The following is a 20,124-nucleotide window of genomic DNA, read 5'->3' as shown; positions in this document are numbered from 1 at the left end:
AATTGTTATTTTAAAGCATCACCTGATATGTAGTTTTTTCCATTGTGTTGGCTGGAAATCTAATTCTGCTAAAAGAAGAGGGAAAACAGTATAATGGAAAGGACCCTGAAATAGGTTCCAATTTCCATTTGGTTGGCCACATGACCTTGAGTAAATCATTTAACTGTTTTCAACCTTGAGATTATAGCACCTGTCTTTCCAAACTTCTGAGGCTCTTGTGAGAGGATCCAGTGTAATAGTGCCCGTGGAAGTATTGTGAAACCAGTGCTGTACAGATGTAAGTTAGCATTCGGCCAGAGCATCTGATACATTCTTCTTTTATCTTGTCATCTCTTTGAAGGTGGAAGAAGCAGTGGAAAGAATTGCAAAACTGTTTTTTGTAATGACAAGGAATGTATTGATGTTATGAACTTCAAAAGAATTCTGGGCAAAGGTGGTCTCATTAGAGTTATAATGAGACCAAGGCAAGGCAGTTTTGGGTATCATTTTTTTTAAAAGGATGTTTTAATAGTTTTAGAGAAAAAAGATATTTTAAAAAGAACTATGACTCATGAAGATGGTTGATAATAAACAAACAAGAAATGCTGATGATTTACTTGTGAATGATCTAAACGGGAGTGAAAGTTTTATGGGCAAAGCAGTTGTCTCTATTAGAGACAACGCAGAACAGGAAGCATACAGACAGTAGACAAAATATCAAGGGATGGGCACGCAACTAAGGAGAATACAAGAGTAGTATTTAGAATGGAGTTGGTGACTTTCGGGTAGTACAACTGACTTTAAAATACACATTGAACAAAACGTATTTCATAGTTAGAACATGGCTCCCGGCTACCCTGACTCTCTGATTGGAAGGTTTAGGCAGGATAGTGTCAGGGAGGCTAAGCTGAGAATTAGCTGAAGTTTTTGAAAAGGTGAGAGCAAACAAACAAAAACAGGTTAAAGACTGAAGAAAGGGCTTTTTGTATGTTTTCATTAAAGCTTCTTCTAGAACAGTGGTTCTCAACCTGTGGGTCGCGACCCCTTTGGGGGTCGAACGACCTTTTTTTTCACAGGGGTCGCCTAAGACCAGGAGAAAGCACATATATACTTACATATTGTTTTTGTGATAAATCACTATGCTTTAATTATGTTCAGTTTGTAACAATGAAAATACATCCTGCATATCAGATATTTATATGACGATTCATAACAATAGCAAAATTACAGTTATGAAGTAGCAACGAAAATAATTTTATGGTTGGGGTCACCACAACATGAGGAACTGTATTAAAGGGTCGTGGCATTAGGAAGGTTGAGAACCACTGCTCTAGAGGATAGATGGGGATAAGGCCACCGTTTAGGATGCTAGAGAGCCTCCTTAAGGCTATGCTTTACAGGAAATAGATTAACAGAGACCAACTGAATAGTTGCCAAGGATTGTGATAAAAGATGAAAGATGTGGGTTTAGGTATCTATTTCTAGCATTACTACTTAGTATACTCAATGTAGTACCCTCAGTGCCTGCATGCACATCTAGCTGTGCGGTAGCCATCCCGATCCGAGTTTAAGCCTCATTTTGTATTCCTCTGAATTAGGACTTACCAGCCATAGTTTGCATATTTGTAAATGATACTGACTGCTAAAAAGTAGGGTAAGGGGAAAAAAAATCGATGAATAAAATACGAGTACCAGTCTCTACTCTCCAAAGCATCCCTAGTTATTTGCAACAAGATCAATGAATCAAATGATGATCTTGGGTCCAGTTCTTCAGATATCTATTCTCAAACAGTGTGGGGTCTACCAATAAGAGGGCCAGAGGAAGAGAGAGGTGGCTGAACATTAAGGCACCTTACAGCGTGCCTGGGGACCCCGTATCAATCCTCTCCTGCAAAGCTGTCACAGAGTGCCCTAAAATGAGCTGTTCATTGGGCCGCATTCTCATTTACATGCCATGTGCAAGCTCCTTAGAGCTCACATCAAAAGAGAAGAGTGGACCCTGGCAGCAACCCCTTGTGTGAGGACATATTTAAAGCTTAGTTGGGTATTGTACTGTAAGAAGAACACTAAAAATAATGTTCATAGTGGATCTGCGTTCCAGTTTCATTTTGAAGATTTTGCTTTTTAAAGCTAAGTTCAGCCTGGTTTTGGAAGTACTCATTCAGTGAATTTATATAGAAGTTGCATTTCTGGCCAAGTAGGAAAAAAAAAAAAGTCTAGTTGCTTCATTTTCCTAGAAAACTAACAGATGCTTTCCTAGAGATAAAACCTAATCCAGTTTATTTCAAATTGAGACGGTGACTTTCCTGAAGTAAAATTGGCTTTAGAATAGGCATTGAACAGAACATATTTGAGAGTTAGGCCTTGGCTCAGTTGGTTGGGCGTCATCCCATGAGGTCTCTGGTTCAATCCCAGTCAGGGCATATGCCTGGGTTGTGGACTTGATCCCCAGTGGGGGATGTGCAGGAGGCAGCCAATTGATGTTTCTTTCTCATAGATGTTTCTCTCTCTCCCTCTCCCTTCCTCCCTCTCTCTAAAATCCATAAAACCATATTTAACAAAATAAATAAACGTTAGAACAACGGTTTCCTGCTATTCCCTGGTTGCCTGGATTAAAAGGAATTCATATAAAAATTTAAATGTCATTTGACTTAACTTATAAACAACTTCCAATGGGGAAGAAAATCAGTTAAACCAAAACTGGTTTGGCTCAGTGGATAGAGCGTCGGCCTGCGGACTGAAAGGTCCCAGGTTCGATTCCGGTCAAGGGCATGTACCTGGGTTGTGGGCATATCCCCAGTAGGAGATGTGCAGGAGGCAGCTGATCGATATTTCTCTCTCATCAATGTTTCTAACTCTCTATCTCTCTCCCTTCCTCTCTGTAAAAAAATCAATAAAATATATTTTTAAAAAATCAGTTAAGTTGGTCTTTTAAAAATTTTGACACTTCTTCAAAATAAGTTTGATAATTACGTAAGTGACATAGCGCGCGCGCGTGTGTGTGTGTGTGTGTGTGTGTGTGTGTATGTGGAGGGTCAAGGTGTGTATAAATCTATTTAGGACAATATTATTTTGGTCTTGATAATTAGACACCAATCACAGCAGCAAAAGTAGTCAAGCATTCTGAATTGAAGGCAAAATAACAATGGATGTGGTTACTGAAAAATCTGGTCTTATAAATACATTGGTTTCTGAAAACCTTCCCATATAAGTGGGTTTATATGGCTTTGTAACCAAATTGTTCTGGGATAACCAATAGCTCAACCAAGAGAGGAAGAGCATCAAAGTGAAAAGGACACAATGATCAAAACATCAGATCTAAGAATTTCTCATCAGGGTAATTGGAGGTGGTTGATGCCTATAATATAGATTTAGAGCTGGGGCTAGAGGTATAACTTTGGTAATCATCATATAGAGTACATATGTAAGCTCTTCCCAAATTATTTTAAAATAACATTTTATTTTAGAACAGTCTTAGATTTACAGAAAAATTGCAAAAACAAGTATAGAGAATTTCCATGTACCCTACACTTTATCAAACTTTCCTTGTCTTTGGTGATATTGACAATTTTGGGGAGTACTGGTCAGGTATTCGGTAGAAAGTCTCTTAATTGGATTGGTCTGGCGTCTCTTTCATGCGGTATTTGTATTTTGGAGAAAGACCACAGAGAGAAATTACCATTTCATCACATCGTAGCAACATCAATATGTTGATGTTGACCATGATCCCCTGATTGAGATCCTATTTGCTGGGTTCCTCCCTTTCCATTCTGTGCTCTTTAAAAGGAAATCACTGTGTACAACTTACACTTGAGTGGGAATTATGCTTCATCTTCGGAGGGTGGGTTATATACGTAACTTACTTGCACTTCTCGGCAGATTTGATTCTCCATTAATTAATTAATTAATCCAACCATTTAGTTATATCAGTATGGACTCATGGATATTTATTTTATACTCTGGGTTATAATCCAATACTACTTTATTTATTTTGTTTCTCAGACTGTTCCCCTTGGAGATCTTGCAGTGGGCTTCTGTGCTCAGCTTTGACATATTCCCATCATTGTGTTGTGTGTGTGTGAGAGTATGTGTGTGCACATGCACACATGCACATGGGTATGTGTGTTTTGAGCACTTTCTTACTTCCTATTACTGTAAGATGCTTCAGGATCACCTTTAATATTTCCTGGCCTTTTATATTTCCGGAATTGGCTGTTCCTCCTTTTACTGGAGAATGGTGTTGGAAACCAAGATCTGGATGCTACGTGTGCTCATTACTACTGGTATGTAGTTGCTTCTAGGCCCTCTCACCTGACAGAGCAAGGATATATATATGTGTGTGTGTGTGTGTATGTATATACATATGTAAACATATACATATATATACACACACACATATGTATATATATGCCCATGTATAAACATATCAATAAATATTTCTGTGTGTGACATCAGTATCTATGTTTAACCAAACTTGAGTCCATACTGATGTCTCCAACTCTAATTCATTACCATATGGCTAAATTTCATAGGACAGTTAAAAAAAAAAAGGCAATGACTGTTTCCTCCTTTTTACTTTGTCAAATCTGGACAGTAAAAATGAACAACCAAACAAACAAGACATCCATCAGGTAGGATTTGTTTTGCTCCTTTCAAATGTCAAATTTAAATTTCAAATGATGTTCCTCTAATTAATATAAGCTACTTCCCCCTAATCCACTTTTATTTGAAGGCTTTTCCCCCTTAAAGGACATTAGCTGTTGTCTTGCTCCACAGATGCCACCGCAGACCTTTCATGGAGGAGCAGGGGTGTCAGAGACTTGACTGTAGTGAGTAGTCATGCCTTTCTCTTGGACTGAAAACCTAGATTAGCACATGCTGTTCCATGATGAATACTTCAGTACCTGCAGAATGAGCAAAAATATGCATCTTTTCAAATCATCTCATTCATTCATGTGAAGATAGTGAGTCTACCATCTGACAAGTACTCCCTTTACTGTTAACACCTGGCATTTTCTATATGAACATAACAAAATTTTATCTGTGCCCTAATTGACCAGTGGTAGTAGAATTTAACCTTGGTTTTATGTCTTTGTCCCAGCCTTTTAAAAATAAAAACTTATTTTTAAATTAGTACATATCTCATTTTTTTATTTTGGACCGAGCTTCATAAATAAGCATTTTATCGAGCACACGAAGATGGCATTTTGTGATCCTACATATCTTGCCCCAACCCCTGTGACTCTGAATAAGACTGAGATGAAAAAGCAATTATTTTAAGTGTTTAAGATATAAATAAAAGATTGAATATATTTATGAAGATTTAGAGATTTATAGAATTTGATCAGAAGATGGCCATTTCATTTTCTGAAATTTGTTTCCCCCCTTATTAAAGAAATACATGTTCATTGAAGAATATTTAGGAAATACTGATAAAATGATAAGAAAATTAAAATCACCTATAATCTAGACACTTAGAAGTTAAGTACTTTAAACAAGTTGGCATAGATTTATGTTATGTTCCATTATGTTATTTATTTATTTTTAAAATTCTCACCCAAGGATATTTTTCCATTGATTTTTAGAGAGAGTGGAAGAGAGAGAGAAAGACAGAGAAATATTGATGTGAGAGACAGACATCGATTGGTTGCCTCCTGCACATGCCCCGACCAGGGTCCAGGCCAGGAAGAAGCCTGAATGGAGGTATGTGCCCTTGACGAATTGAACCCAGGACCCTTCAGTCCATAGGCTGACATTTTATCCACTGAGCCAAACTGGCTAGGGCTTATGTTCCATTATGTTATACTGGTATGCTATATGACTTAAAAATGTAATTACACACACACACACACACACACACACACACAGGTCATACTCAATAGTTAGGTTTGTTAACTTACTTTTTCACTTAAATAGAAGAGAGTGAAAGTTTTTTCATGTTACTAACTCTTCTGTTCTTAATGATTACTAGTATTCCATTGTGTGATAGGTTGACCCCTCTTTTGGATGTTTATATTTTTTCTAATCACAATTTCATTTTAAGTCATGTTAATTCAACAGGGGGTTATGCTATAGACATTTTAGGAGACAGGGATGATGGGCTTTATTTGAGACTAATGTGATGTATGAGGGCAGGTGGGACTCTGGGAGCCAGTATGCTGGGAGCCAGTGCCCTGGGCACCGTCGCTTACTTGCCTAGCTGGGCTGTGGGCTGCCCTGGGCCCTGTTTGCTCTGAGCCCAGCTGAGGGAGCAGTGGCCTCAGTGGTATCAGCAGGAGCAGAGCAGGTTTCATCTCTGCTCTGTGTTGGATTTGGTGCTGGTGTGCTGTCCCCGTTGCTGCCATGTGATGGCTCATAAGCAGCCTTGCACACAGCATCTGTAACTGCCTTTGAAAGCTCTATTGTGAGATGCTGCTGAGTTTTAGCACAGAGGAGGTTTTTTGCTAGTGTGTTGCTTTTAGTTCCTTTCAAATGTGAACGTGCCTTCCTCTAAAGAATCCTAAGTAAGGAGAGCACTAGCTCTGAGAGAACTAAAAGACGAATTGGATTGTCCTTCCTCTCAAGCCTCCTGCAACAGAACAGCCGTCTAATAGAAAAGCTGTCTGCATTGCACTGCAGTTAGTCACCATGAGAGGTGAGAAATGAGTGGGAGTGGAGTCCGGGAAGGTTTCAGAAGTGAAATGATATTTGAATGGGTTGATAAAGAATGGATAGGATTTTGAGAGGAGTAACAGGCAGGATGCACAGAAATGTGGACATTGGAAGTTACTCGGGGTTTGTTTTTTTGTTTATTCATAAAGTATTAATTGAGGGCCTATGGTTTCCCAGGAATTATACTAAACTCTGGATATACAAAGATGCATTAGACATGGTTCCTGCTTTCTAGCAATTGACAGGCTGGTTGGGGAGATGGAAAATGGACAAATATGTGTACTTGGCTCTATAATATAGGTTTCTACAAAAAATGAGTTCAGCATAGAGATATCAGGGCCCAGCCTAGGCAGGTAACAAAATCTTGTTGGGGCTGTTAGCTGAGCTCATGTGGGCAAGGAGGAGAGTACTCCAGATAGACGGAACTGCCTGTGCAGTCAAGGATATAAGGAGGAAGATGGAATCTGCAGGGCACTACTCAGAGTTCAGGGTGCAGCAAAGGAAGAGACTGGGGCGTGGAGAAGGACTGGCAATAAATGATTTATGAGGGCTTGTGTTAGGACAATAAAGGATGGGCAGAGAATCAGGATGCCTTTCAGATTTGTACTTGGCCGATTGGCTGGTGGTGCCATTCATGATGATAGGGGGTAAACGAAGAGGAGCAGATTGGGACATGAGTGTGTTCAGTTTGGGACATGAGTTTGGGTGCTTATGATATGTTGATATAACATGTAGAAAAGCCTGGAGCTCAGATTTGTGAAGGGGAACCATTAGCAGGGAGTGGATGAAATCACTGTGGTAGAGCACGCAGAAGGAGGAATAGCGGGAGGGAGTGCAGAGGGGGAGGTCAGCTGAGAGAGATCAGGAGAGAGCTTTGCCTAAATATCAGGTGTTGCTGAGAGAAGTAAGACAAATTCTGGGAGTCCCACTATTTTTACAAATAAGACAGTCATTGGTGATCTTGGTGAGGGTAGATTTAAGGGTGAGGTGGAAGATTGACCTGAATGTGAGTGGTCAAGATGTGTTAGAAGTCAAGGAGACATGATATTAGAATCCTCTTTTAAGAAACTTGGTGTGGAGGGAACTCTCATGGGACAGGTTACCTTATGTCTATGCCCGGTACCCAGTGGGTGCCGTAGACTGGACTGCAGGAGGAAAGCAGGAAAACTGTTTCACCCTGGAGAAGACACTAACTTTATCAGCTTTAGAGTAGCAAATATTCATGTTCAGATTAGCGAAAGTAATATAGATTTAGTTGCATAATATGTAATTAAAGAATTTAAAGTGCTTCTATTTTGTTAATATTTTCTGCTAATGTTAGAATTCTTGTGTTAGAAATGCTGCTTTTCATCTAGTGAACCAAGAAATTTCTTTCTATCTTTTCTTCTCTCATTTCCAAATCTCATATTTTCATATTCAACTGACTGGTGTTTGTTTATTTATTTTACCCATATTGATATTAACTACTAACAATGCAGAAAACTATTCAGTGATGAAAAATAATTTGTGTTCAGTTATTTTAAAGTATCACGACAATAATTAATACATAATCCTGCATAGCCTATCAGATATTTACATTTTTTAGCACCTTAATTTCTGAGGCCAGAAGGCATCCAATAGATATTATCTCTGCAGTATTCTCTAATATAGTATATTCTCTAAATTTGAAATTTCCTAATACGATCTTTCTTAACAGCAAGAAACCCATAGTTCAAGCTGTCATTCATCACTGTTCTTTTATATGCAATGCCTTAGACATATTAAATTATTCAGCCCTTTTCTCCCTCCTCCCATCCTCTCTTCAGTCCTTTCTCTCTCCTCCTCTTCCCTCTCTTCAATCCCGTCTCCCCTTCTCCTCTCCCCTTCGCTGCCCTCCCCTCTCTTTATCTTCCCTCCCTTCCCTTCCACTTTTTCTGTCTCTCTAGTATTTTTGAGCACCTGCTATCTGCCATGTATGGTAGTGGGGAGAAAATAAAAGACATAGGACTTAAGCTGGATACTAATATCCCCAATTATGGAAGTGAAAACAGGAAGCCTTAAGATTGCTTAGAATACCAGGGGGTGGGATTAGCTTCTGCACATCTTGCTTACCTTCCAACATCAGAGATTGATAGGATATTGGAAATGGCAGAGGCATTGGAAGACATTGGTTCAGTCCTCATATTTTAAAGACATAGAAACTGAGTCTCATAGATTAGATGATGTGTCGAGGTCGCCGCTGGAACCTAAGCTGGTTTGGTGACCAGCTCTCTAAACCTCCTTCTCTCTCTTCATTGTGATGTCGCCTGCCCAGATCCCATGTTGTCATACACTTTTTATATCTGGTTTGTGCTGTTAAATACCTCTTTTTGCCACCCATGCACTGAACTGTAGACTTTCACCATTACCGGTTTTGCTACTTGCAATTAGAATTGGAACAATCAGAGATGCGTCAGTGGAAAGGCAATGAAAGAGGGCCATTAAGTGCTGATAAATGCTTCTCCTCATGGGGCGGGAGAGCTTTTCCTTTCTGAATATTTGAGCTCTTTTCACTGGTGCTTTCAAGTGGCTAGAAATAACACTTGCCACACGCTCGTGGAATACTCTAGATGCCAGGGGCTTCATTTCACTCCCTGTTTGAATTGAGCGCACTGTGGCTGGAATGTGTGTTGACTCTTTTGTTGGCTGAAAGCTCTCATTCCATGGTTTTCATTAACCTTTCCATGGGCTGCAGTAGAACAGTAGTGAGAGCTCTTAAAGAATGAAGCCTTTAGGTAGCTGATGACTTTTGAGGGAGAGATGAAAAGGTCAACGTTATAGGTGTGTATTTGGACATACTTTCTTTTGCATACCACCCAAAACTCTAGATATACGGTGTGACAATAGAGCCACATGCCTCTGGCTAGCAAAAAGTAACCACTGCTTGTTGCTATGGGGATGTAGCAGCTTCTGAAACAAATGTGTAATAATTCCATATTTTAGGGTAACTTACTACTATTTCTTATAAAAATAATGATAATGATGATGGCAGTTAACACTTACTGCATGCTAGCTATTATTATAAGTAATAATCGTCCCTTAAAATTTATTTTTCCAATAGATTTGGCTCTAATTCATAGAATGTTGGCTATATTTGTACATCAAGTTACCATTGAGCATCTTCTTCCTTGTGCCAGGCGCTGTGCTGAACACTGGTCTTACAGAAATAGGTCCCTGTCCTAAGGGAACTTGTCTAGGGGAGGGGATAAGACAGGTTCATGGCACTTTGGAATAAAGAGGAGGAACACCTAACTATGCTGGCATATGAGGAAATGCTTCCCACAGGAGCTGCCAGCCTTCTGTGTATCAGGGCAAGGTGGGTAAAGAAAGGTGCATTGAGGAAGGGCTTCTGTGGTAGAGGGGTCAATATAGAGGTCTGAGATTAGTGTGAAGACACTTGGGAATAAAAGCCTTGTGTAGGGGGATAATGGATGAGGCTTCCAGAATGCTAAGGAGGAGTGGGATCCAAGGGTCCACTTATATCCCTCCTCAATACTTAAAAAACACACACACATGTATTTTTATTGATTTCAGAGAAGAAGGGAGATGGGGAGAGAGAGAGAAACATCAATGATGAGAGAGAATCATTGATCGGCTGCCTCCTGCACGCCCCTTACTGGGGATCAAGCCCACAACTAGGACTGGGAATTGAACCATGACCTCTTGGTTCATAGGTTGATTCTCAATCACTGAGCCACACCAGTCAGGCCCTCCTCAATACTTAATCAGACTCTTGTTCTATTAAATATATAGTGTGACTGTGGCTCTCTGTTCTGTTTTAGTGGGTAAACTAACCTATTCTTTTTTGGCTTTCAATTAAATACCCAATTTTTCTTCCAATCTCTTAGAAAAAGTGAAAACAGAAGAGCACCCACTGTATTGACTAGGGTAGCTTACTTCTACTTTTACATATGTTCTTCCCTTCCAGCCCCCTGCCAAGGAACAATAATAGACATTCAGGACCAAGGACAGTAATTGGGCCATTCTCCAAGTCAGGCCTTAGTAGGGAAGGGTTGGCCATGCTCTCGTCATTGGATACGTGTTCTCTTGCCCTTCTTCTCACTGGATGGTGCCAGAGAACATTCTGAGATTCATGTATGGGCTTCATGAAAAGGGGCAAGGGAGGCCTTTTGGCCTCTCTGGTACTAGCCTTAAGCCTGCCTCTTAACTAAGCCAGAGGGTTCCCTGTGGTCCAGCCCATGTTTCCAGGGCTGGGAAGGGGATGTATTGGGGTTTGAGGCAAAAACCATTTGGCTTTGTCCTTTCTACATACATCTCTTTTAGAAACCCCACAGGAAGAGATAACATATAGGTCTAAATATTTAGCATCCCGGGTTCTCTTATTCTTTAATCTATAGTACATCTTCTCAAAGGGGGAGGGGGGATGATATTGCCTCCAAGGGGGCAAAAACTTTATTATTTTTATGTAAAAAGCACAGATATACATACAGTACATATATACAGTATATCCGTGTATATAAATTTAATAGGGAGAAATCAAATGGGGAAAATGTTTAATAAGGTTCCCTAGGGGGCCCTAATAAAAAGACGGCTGGGAAACACTTTTCTAAAGCACATGTGCCTCTCTCTCTCTCTCTCTCTTTCTCATTCTGTCCCTTAGGCAGTACGGGGCTGGTCCAGTGACTCTGTACCACCACTGTCCCAGACACCTTGTTTTCCTTTGTTCTGCAACCCTTAGCCCATCTTCCAGGTTGCCTGTGGTTTAAGGAGGTTGCTGCCACTCTGCTGTCATGTATCAGTGATGGGGAGAAGAGGGAAAGGCAAAAGGTGCACATCAGCTAAATCAGACCTTTTGAAGGGAAATATCCTTGACATCACTCAACAAGCTCTACTGACATCTTACTGACTAAAACTTAGGCATGTGGGCACCCGGTTTGCAAGGGTGGCCAGGATATGTAAATTTACTTGGTCCATTTGTTACTCAAAGTTGGGTACATTCCCATGCCCAACAAAATTGGGGTTCTGTTACTAAGAAATAAGGGGGAAATGGATATTGGGCAGGCAACTAGCAGTCCCTTTAGTAGTCTCTTGCCATTAATTTGCATGGCAGATACCCAGTGTAAAGCATAGTCTGTGATTTGGAATAGAGCAACAGCTAAGTGCTTCTGCTTTGTACTGTAACTCATTAACCTGGTGTTCTAATTCTTGACAAACTGACTCTGTGAACCAGCAAATAAAGTAGATTAAGGATGCAGGCGTTAGGTTCCTGAGGGAGTCTCCTGGAGGGTCGGACACATGGTTTTTAAACTTCTTCAGCTGGTTAATAGATCTCTGACTCTGAAACTTTTGCATTTTGAATGTTGCAGTGGGAACATGAATTATTGATTAATTAAATTCAATGAAACCATATTGATTAGAAGTGTTAAGTTTTGTGACTAAAAGTCAAACATTGAAATTTCTTAGGTATTAGTGAAAATAATAAATAAATAAATAAATAAATAAATAAATAAATAAATAAATGAATGCACCATATTTCCTGCAATCGGATTTGTAACTGTATGTTTTTCAAATGAAATTCTAGCAGTGTTCATTGAGTATTTCAAATTATAGAGTAACTGATAGAATAAATGCATTCTTTTACAAACCTATACGAGCTAACATTTTTACACTGGGCCAAGAGTTTAGGGGAAAGAAGTAAATTGCAGTGGAAAATTTCCAATGAAATCTGTGGATTTTTACATAATTACTTCTTTCAGCAATTAAAGTGGCATGGCAGTGGTTGGCAAAGCTCTGGGATTGGGGCACGCAAGCACAAGGCCATTTAACAGTGCCATTGTGTTCCGTGTGTGGAATACGTGACCTCAGTGCTTCCTGGGGCAGGGCGTGGGCAGTAATTGGCAGTGATTGTCTCTGTCTCTCTCTCTCTCTCTCTCTCTCTCTCTCTCTCTCAAATTGGGTTATCATTTTGAAGGTCTGGGAGATAGTAATTGTACAGGGATTACTTTGGAGCTCATCAAATTATATTTTGAAGATAATATTTTAGAAGAGACTTCTCTGTTTTTAAGGAATGATTTTTCAAAGTATCTTGGCTCTAGGATTTTAAAAGAATCGTTCCTTTCAAATTTTATTCCACGTCTTTAGACACTCAGTAATATTGTCTCACCCAATGTCCTGTATTTTGTACTTTGATGGATACTGCTGGATCTTAATTCATAATAAACATATAGATTGAGATGATCTCAGCACATGATTGGTAAATTGAAAGTTATCTTGCCTGTTCTTTTGGGTGATATACAATGCCATTTAGCTGTCTGCCTGTTGGGGAATCAGACATGGGAATGATGTTTTCCCGTGTTATGAATATATGGGGCAGTGAGAAATCTTCCTTAAAGGGTAGGTAGGAAGTGTTAAAAATATTCAGTACTTGGGCACCGAAGGCAGCACTGGGGGAACACAGGGTGAGGGAGCTGACAGGGAAACAGACCAGTGTGACATTGTGTGTGGAGAGCTCAGACAGAGGCGTGTACAGGGGGATTTCAAAGAGGGCTTCTCATGGGTGCTAGAGGGAGAAGTGGGGGAGGGCCTCCCAGGAGGAAAGCTTGGAGTGTGCCAAAGCACCGAATTCCAGAGTGCAGAGGGCGGGGCTTCTTTTCTGCCTTGTTTTCATGCTAAAGATAATGAGGAGTCATTTAGTGATTCAGAGTCTTGAAATGATGTGATGAGACTTTTGTTACTATTGCAGTTGGATTGGAGGCTGTTCAAATTGGATGCAGGGAAATGAATTGGGAGATTGTTATTAATCTAGATGAGAGTTGGTGGCACCTGGAGTGGTGACTGAAGTAAAGAGAGGATGCATTTAAGGGATGTGAAGAATGTAGAATCAACAGGACAAGGTGACTGATTTGGAGCCTGAAGACCGAGAAAGAGGGTGGATGGATGAGTCCCAAGCAGTTGGCCTGGATGACAAGTGTGGATGCTGATGATGTGGATTGTGATTGAGAATGGAGAGAAGCATGTTGGATAGATGATGAGTTGAATGTAGAGACTGGATTGGGACATCTAAGTGGAGATATCTAAGAGACTAGTGTGGCTTTGGGAGTACCTCTGATTTCTGGTATCCAGGAGTCCCTTCTCCATCTCTCAATTAGTTTACTTATTACAGGTGCCCATTAAGTGGTATCTTTCAGAGTCATATCCATCACCCCTCTCCTCTTCACGCCTACTCATCTATTCTCTTGGCCCCACCCCATAACAAAGAAACAGAATTTCCGGAGGATGAGGCCCAGAAATCAGGATTTTAAAAAGATTCCCAGGTGATTCTAATGTGCAGCCAAGGTTGAGAACCACTGCTTTAGTGGGTAGTTCCTTAACCTTCTGTGTTACCATGGCCTTCCATGTCTTTGCGTATCCTGATTCCCTGTGGAATGCCTCCAGCTGTGTCTCTATGAAATAGTTCCTGGCTAATCTCCCAAGCAGAATAGATTATTGTCTGTTCTGTGTCAATACTTCAGGAATGTACCCCTTGTACCTGTCATGCTTATTGTAATCATTTGCATGGCATTCTTTTAGACAAAGCTTATTTATCTTTGAATGAGTCAACTATACAAATTAACTTATTGGGGAGATTTATGCCTCCCATCTTTAGTCAAGGGCCTATGTTAAACATTTATTTATTGAACAGATCACCTGGTTAATGATCATTTATATCTATATTGAAGAGAAACATCTCTGTAGTTACTTTATTTGTACTCACGGGGGAAATTCCTCTCTAGTTATGTTGATAGAGTAAGTATACTCTCTTATTTTAGGCTTCCAAAGGTCAGTCATTTCCTGAGGGAGCAATAATAATACTTCCTGGTAACTTAAGTTTCTGGAAGAGCCAATAAGAAATGTCACCAAGATGGTTCTTAGGCCAAAGCATCGGAATCATTCTCTACTTTTCCTGCAGGAGTCAAGAAACCATGAAGGAACATTGACTTCTTGCCTGAAGACCAGCTGTTAAGACTGTGCTGAATAATGCTATTTTTGAAATAGACTGAGAGAGAAGAAAAGCATTTGCATTGTAGCTGCTCTGTGGTGAGAGAGAAAAGCACTTGTCCTTTAAAAATCTGTGGTCTACGCATAAATAAGACATTCAGGCAATAGAATGGAGCCAGTTTAATCATAGTCAGTCTGCAGACTGCTGTCCTTGCTCTTTCCCTTAAGGTCCTTGTTGGAGGAAAATGGCATGCAAATGTTCTTTTTGTATATATGTATAAGACCATAAACAAACAAAAATATCTAATTTAAAACCAAAGTAATCTAAGGACACAGTCATGATTTTTTTTTGGCAATAATTTAGCAAAGTAATTTTCCCATAAGATATGCATATGGGAGAAAACCAACCACCTTTGCACAAAACATAATAAAATTCAAGTGGACGATGGCATTCAATGGTGACTGAATGATTCATGGTTGTTTGTGTCAGTGCCTTGAGTCCCTGTCAATGGGACTAGGAATCAGGGCTGAGTTTTCCAAACCAGTGCAGCTGGCCAACGCCAAGGGAACAGTGCAGGTGGGGTTTGAGGCCCCTCACCTCCAAACGCCATTCATGAAATGTTAAAATATTGTATGTAGAGATTTAGTGTTTTTAGATAAGAGACTGCTACATTATCAGGGAAAAATCTATGGCTATATCGTAGCTATAACAATAGTAACAGTACTATTTTCTCCCATGGTACGTGTGTTTTTAAAAAGTTGTCATATGTTGTATTTCCTTTGATCCACAGAATTATCTCAATTTAGTTGCAAAAGAAACTGAGTTTAGAGGGAATTTTGCCCGTTCAGTGCTAGGGCTGGACTCAAAGCCAGGTTCTCGGTGTGTCATTGGAGGGTCACCCCTTAGCTCTCTCCGCAGGAACCTGCTGGGCATGTGGTTTCCATGCTGCTGATCAGCATACCCAGCGTTTCCCAGATGCCAGCCTAGCCTCTCACTCTCCAGCAGAGAGAAATCCTCTCTAGGGTTTCATTGCACTTCCGATCGTCCTGTGAAGTCAGGGGGGATCTCCAAACAGCAAGATTTGGTTATCAGATCTTTGGACTTTGGGAGGACTGATGGAGCCATGAAGGGCGCAGGCAGTGTGAGTTAGTAAGTAGGGACCTGGATACCTGAGACTGTTTATTCCTCTTACTGCAAAATTCTGTTTGCTGAATAAAAAAGTAAGAGGTATCTGTGGGCTTTCTTTTCAGCCAAACAGATGGTAGTTATTTGCTATTTAAAGTGCTTGGTACATTCTGTTTTGCTTTAATTATATTCAAAAGGATTATCGATATATGGCCATAAGCATGAGCTAACACAGAACCTAGCACAAAGGAATTAAGTAATGAGACCTCCTTTTCCCCCTCTTCTTCCCTCTCTCCTTTCTTCTTCTCTAGCTTGCCTGTGTTTTGTTTTTTTAAAAGAAAATATTTTATTGATTCATTAAATGGCATTAAGACCTGTATATTTCTCATTGGCATCTACATATCCTGAACCCTCATCTGTGCTCCCATAGCTCAAACCGATGCCCCCAACTCTTCGTTCTGAAATTTTCTTTTCTTTCTTTCTTTTTTAAAAAAATCTATTTGGTTATCAAATTAACTTCTTCCTTTTTTGGTTCTAGGCACAGAGTATATGCTCCGTACATTTTGATTAAATTTAAAATGGTTATTGCAACCATCCAAACTGGCAAATGTTCTATTGTAGTCCTTGGAGAACATTAAACGAACATTAAATTGTATGTATTCAGACTTTTTCAAAAGAAGAGTCTCGGTCTCTCTTTCCTGAACTGCGGTATAGTGTATCCGTCCTCTTCTTTAACGCTTTTCTGCATGCAGGCCTGTATCTTCCCATTGGATTTCAGACTCGGTGCCCCCCTGGTGCAGGGCCCACACTCTCTCCCTAGCACTTCTTCCTCAGTGATTTATTTTTTTGATGGATAAATAATCTTTATTTCAGGTGGCATTTTTTAGAGCAAAGACAAGTCGGTAGCTTCACCATTCTTCTTTTTTTAAAAAAATATATTTTATTGATTTTTTACAGAGAGGAAGGGAGAGGGATAGAGAGTTAGAAACATCGATGAGATAGAAACATCAATCAGCTGCCTCCTGCACACCCTCCACTGGGGATGTGCCTGCAACCAAGGTACATGCCCTTGACCGGAATCAAACCTGGGACTCTTCAGTCCACAGGCCAATGCTCTAACCACTGAGCCAAACCAGTTAGGGCACCATTCTTTATTTTAGTCACATATAGTGACATTCTAAATGAACTTGGCCTTGGAGTTAAGGAGTAAAGTCACTAACTTAGTGAAAAGGCTGTTCTGTGTTATTTCCCCTGTCAGCAAAATGAATGGTAGTAGGGGAAATTATGCTTAAATTTATGTCTGTGACTCTTCATTCTCAAGTACCAGGGCAGCTAGAGGGCTTTTGCAGCTTTCTTGCTGGCCTTTAACCTGTTTCATTGAAAACCCATCTGGGTTGAAGTTCTGGTCTGCCAGTTTCCTACACAACTCTCAGTATACCCCCTGCCATTTTCACCCACTAAGTGGAGGCCAGTGCTCAAACCAAGGTGAACATCTGGACCCCCTCCCTGCCCCCCCCAACCTGTTAAAGGGCACAGAGGTTACATACCCCTGAATATTCTTGAAGTTGTAGGGTCAGGACCGGTGGTGGGATCAGTGGTTATAACACTTTTTGGTGGTCCTGGAACCAGTTTTTGAGAAACATTGACATTCAGTCAGAGACTTACTTTGAATAGAATAGAATAGAACTCTGTGATTTCTTAAATGATGGTTTTTCTCAAAGTTGTGAGGCATTCTAAATGTGTTTAAAAGTTGTGTTTTAGGCACATGCATGAATTATTTTTTGACACCACAGAATCTGCATGATTTATGTGGCACTGCAGATGTGATTATATAATACTTTCTTTGCTGCAGTTTTATTGATCTAGTTATATTAACATGCCATTCAAATGCAACTTTATTTATTAAAAACTTCCATTTATCAGGAGTGCAATAAATCAAACTCACATTGCAATATATATCGCTGTTAATTGTACATACACAATATTTATCTGCACTTGATCCCATGTTTTATATGGAGAAAAATTTCAGGATATTTAGGAGATACAATCTAATGTACCTTTAATAATGGTTAGTATTTGATGGTACTAATATTGATTTTGAAATCAGATGGAGTACTGAATTTTTTAATTCTAACAAAGTTTAAGGATTATTTTCTGCATCAAATGTTTCTGTTAATGCTGATTCTCTGATCATACAAGTTAATTGACAGTACATAGTAAATTAATGCAAACTTTCATTAATTCCAGCAAACTCATTAATTCCAGCCATCAAGATAAAGCACATGGATCAGTATGCAATATAAGAGGCCCACCCTTTTATTTATTTTTACTTCGGGAAAATGCTTCTTTTATAAGATGAGTCTGGCCTTCTTTAGACATGTGATACATTGAGAAGCTTGGAATTAGGAGAATTATTCTGGAACATGACATAAATTTACACGTCATCAGAATTCCTTAATGCCTTCATCTATTATTTCTTCTTTTTTTTTTAGAGACTTTCTCCCTCGAGGGTCAGGCATCGTGACGAGACGGCCTCTTGTACTACAGCTTGTTACTTCCAAAACAGGTAAGGAAAGAGGATGTTTGCCACACGGACATCTCGTATACCTGGTGCCTCCATTCCTGGGTGTTGGGTAATAGCCACAGAACCGTTTCTGTGATCACCTTGCTGTGGGGAGCTGCCTGCACTTCTCTCCAAATGCTCCCTCCTTCATTGTTCTTTTAATCCCTTTGATTACATTAATGGGAAAGCTTCATTTGATTGTAGATTTTTAAACACCCAGAAAATAATATTTGATCATGGTAATTATATCTAGAAAATAACATTTTATCTTTGTAATTAATTCATCTGTACTGTGCAGCATAACCACTTCCTGGAGAAATAAAGTCATCAAGTGAGGAATCCCTCCACTCCACCACTCAGTGCAGACTTACCTGCAGTCCCCCCACATTTTGCTCTTTCCGTGTGGTTGTAGTACAGGAGGTGTCCTTCCATCCCCCTGAGGGGATTCCGACGGTGCGGCTTGGGGGACAAGAGCTGGACAAGGCATTGCTGAGGTGATGGGTAAGGACTGCAGTATCAGAGCAAGGGAGTAGATAGAGGGTCTTCGTAAGACAAGGGGACAGTTTCCAGTGCCCATTGGCTTCCCCTGGTGCCATGTTGAAACTGGCTTGGGCCAGCTTCCGAGACCCGATGGTGTACCTCCTGTTCCATCTCCGTATTCAAGGACATTACGGAGGTAGCTTGAAGATGGTCATGGTGGGAGTATTTACAGGATGGAAATTGGTAAATGGTGTAGATCAGGCCTCTTTGCCCCTTTGGGTGCCAGCTGTTAAACATTTGCCAGCAACTCACTGGGCCTTCTCCTCAGCACCTGATCTTACTGTTTACGGGTTAGGTGACATGTCAGACTGAGAAAGCTAATATGTCTTAGTGTTCTGTTTTTTAAAAATAGGTTTTTATTGACTTCAGAGAGGAAGGGAGAGGGAGATAGAAACATCAATGATGAGAGAGAATCATTGATTGGGTGCCTCCTACGTGCCCCACATTGGGGATTGAGCCGATAACCTGGGCATGTACTCTGACCGGGAATCGAACCTTGACCTTCTGGTTCATAGGTCAACATTCAACCACTGAGCAACACTGGCCAGGCTGAGTCTTCTAATTTTGATGAGCTACTGAGTATGTTGAAAGTGTCATTGCTTTAAGAAGTGATCTATTGGGAATTTGATGTGCCCTTCCCCCTGAAGGAAAGGTGGTTTTTTTAAAACATCAGAATCCAAGTCTTTGGTTTAAAAGTTACTGACTATTAAGGACTTACAAAAGTAAAACCTGTAGAGCATGGGTAAGGACAAGTGGTTTTGTCTCCCGGAGTACTTTACTATGTTAAAATATTCCTCTAAATGCTATTGTATCACCTCCCTCTGCTTTATTTCAATGACATTAGTGTAAGAAATGAAGATGTTAAAAATCAGAAATTACAAAATGGGTAAATTGAAGATAATTGTTCAAATTACAGAAATGATCTTTTGTAAAAGATTTCCTTGCTGCTTCCTCCTTTCATGCACATCAAATATATTATTAATTCATCAACATTTGATTTCCCAAATTTGATTTGCATTGACTGCACCATGTAACGTGTCCATGTTTTTAAAATTACATAGGACTTGTAATTTATTAGAGAACTGTTACTATTCAGTATTTTGGGTCCTTGGTTGGAGTTGCTGTAAATGACCATTTTAACAAAGATGGAGACATAGAGTTCAGGTCCGAGGAGCGAGGCTTGTGAAGCTGGTGAATCACCAGGCTCCATCCTCAGGTTGGCATGAAGGGCCTTGTGAGTCCAGGTGCACCTGGGCAGAGGGTCTTTGAGGAGATTGCATCCTCCTGTAACAGGCGGTGTCCAGAGAAA

The 20,124-nt window shown here is 40.1% G+C and overlaps 1 protein-coding gene across 8 annotated transcripts in view; it reads left to right on the top strand.

Moving 5' to 3' along the window:
• The window catches only part of DNM3 (dynamin 3), a 372,210-nt gene that overhangs the window by 32,431 nt on the left and 319,655 nt on the right, over positions 1-20,124 (top strand). For all 8 annotated transcript variants that reach the window (XM_059675119.1, XM_059675122.1, XM_059675121.1 and 5 more), the window contains exon 2: positions 18,205-18,278. In XM_059675119.1, the coding sequence (XP_059531102.1) occupies positions 18,205-18,278 (74 nt within the window). The remainder of the gene's footprint in view (positions 1-18,204; positions 18,279-20,124) is intronic.

This window comes from Myotis daubentonii, chromosome 18, assembly GCF_963259705.1.
Source record: "Myotis daubentonii chromosome 18, mMyoDau2.1, whole genome shotgun sequence".
Taxonomy (NCBI): domain Eukaryota; kingdom Metazoa; phylum Chordata; class Mammalia; order Chiroptera; family Vespertilionidae; genus Myotis; species Myotis daubentonii.
The sequence above is the reverse complement of the archived record's forward strand: the minus strand, read 5'-3'. Positions and strand labels throughout refer to the sequence as shown.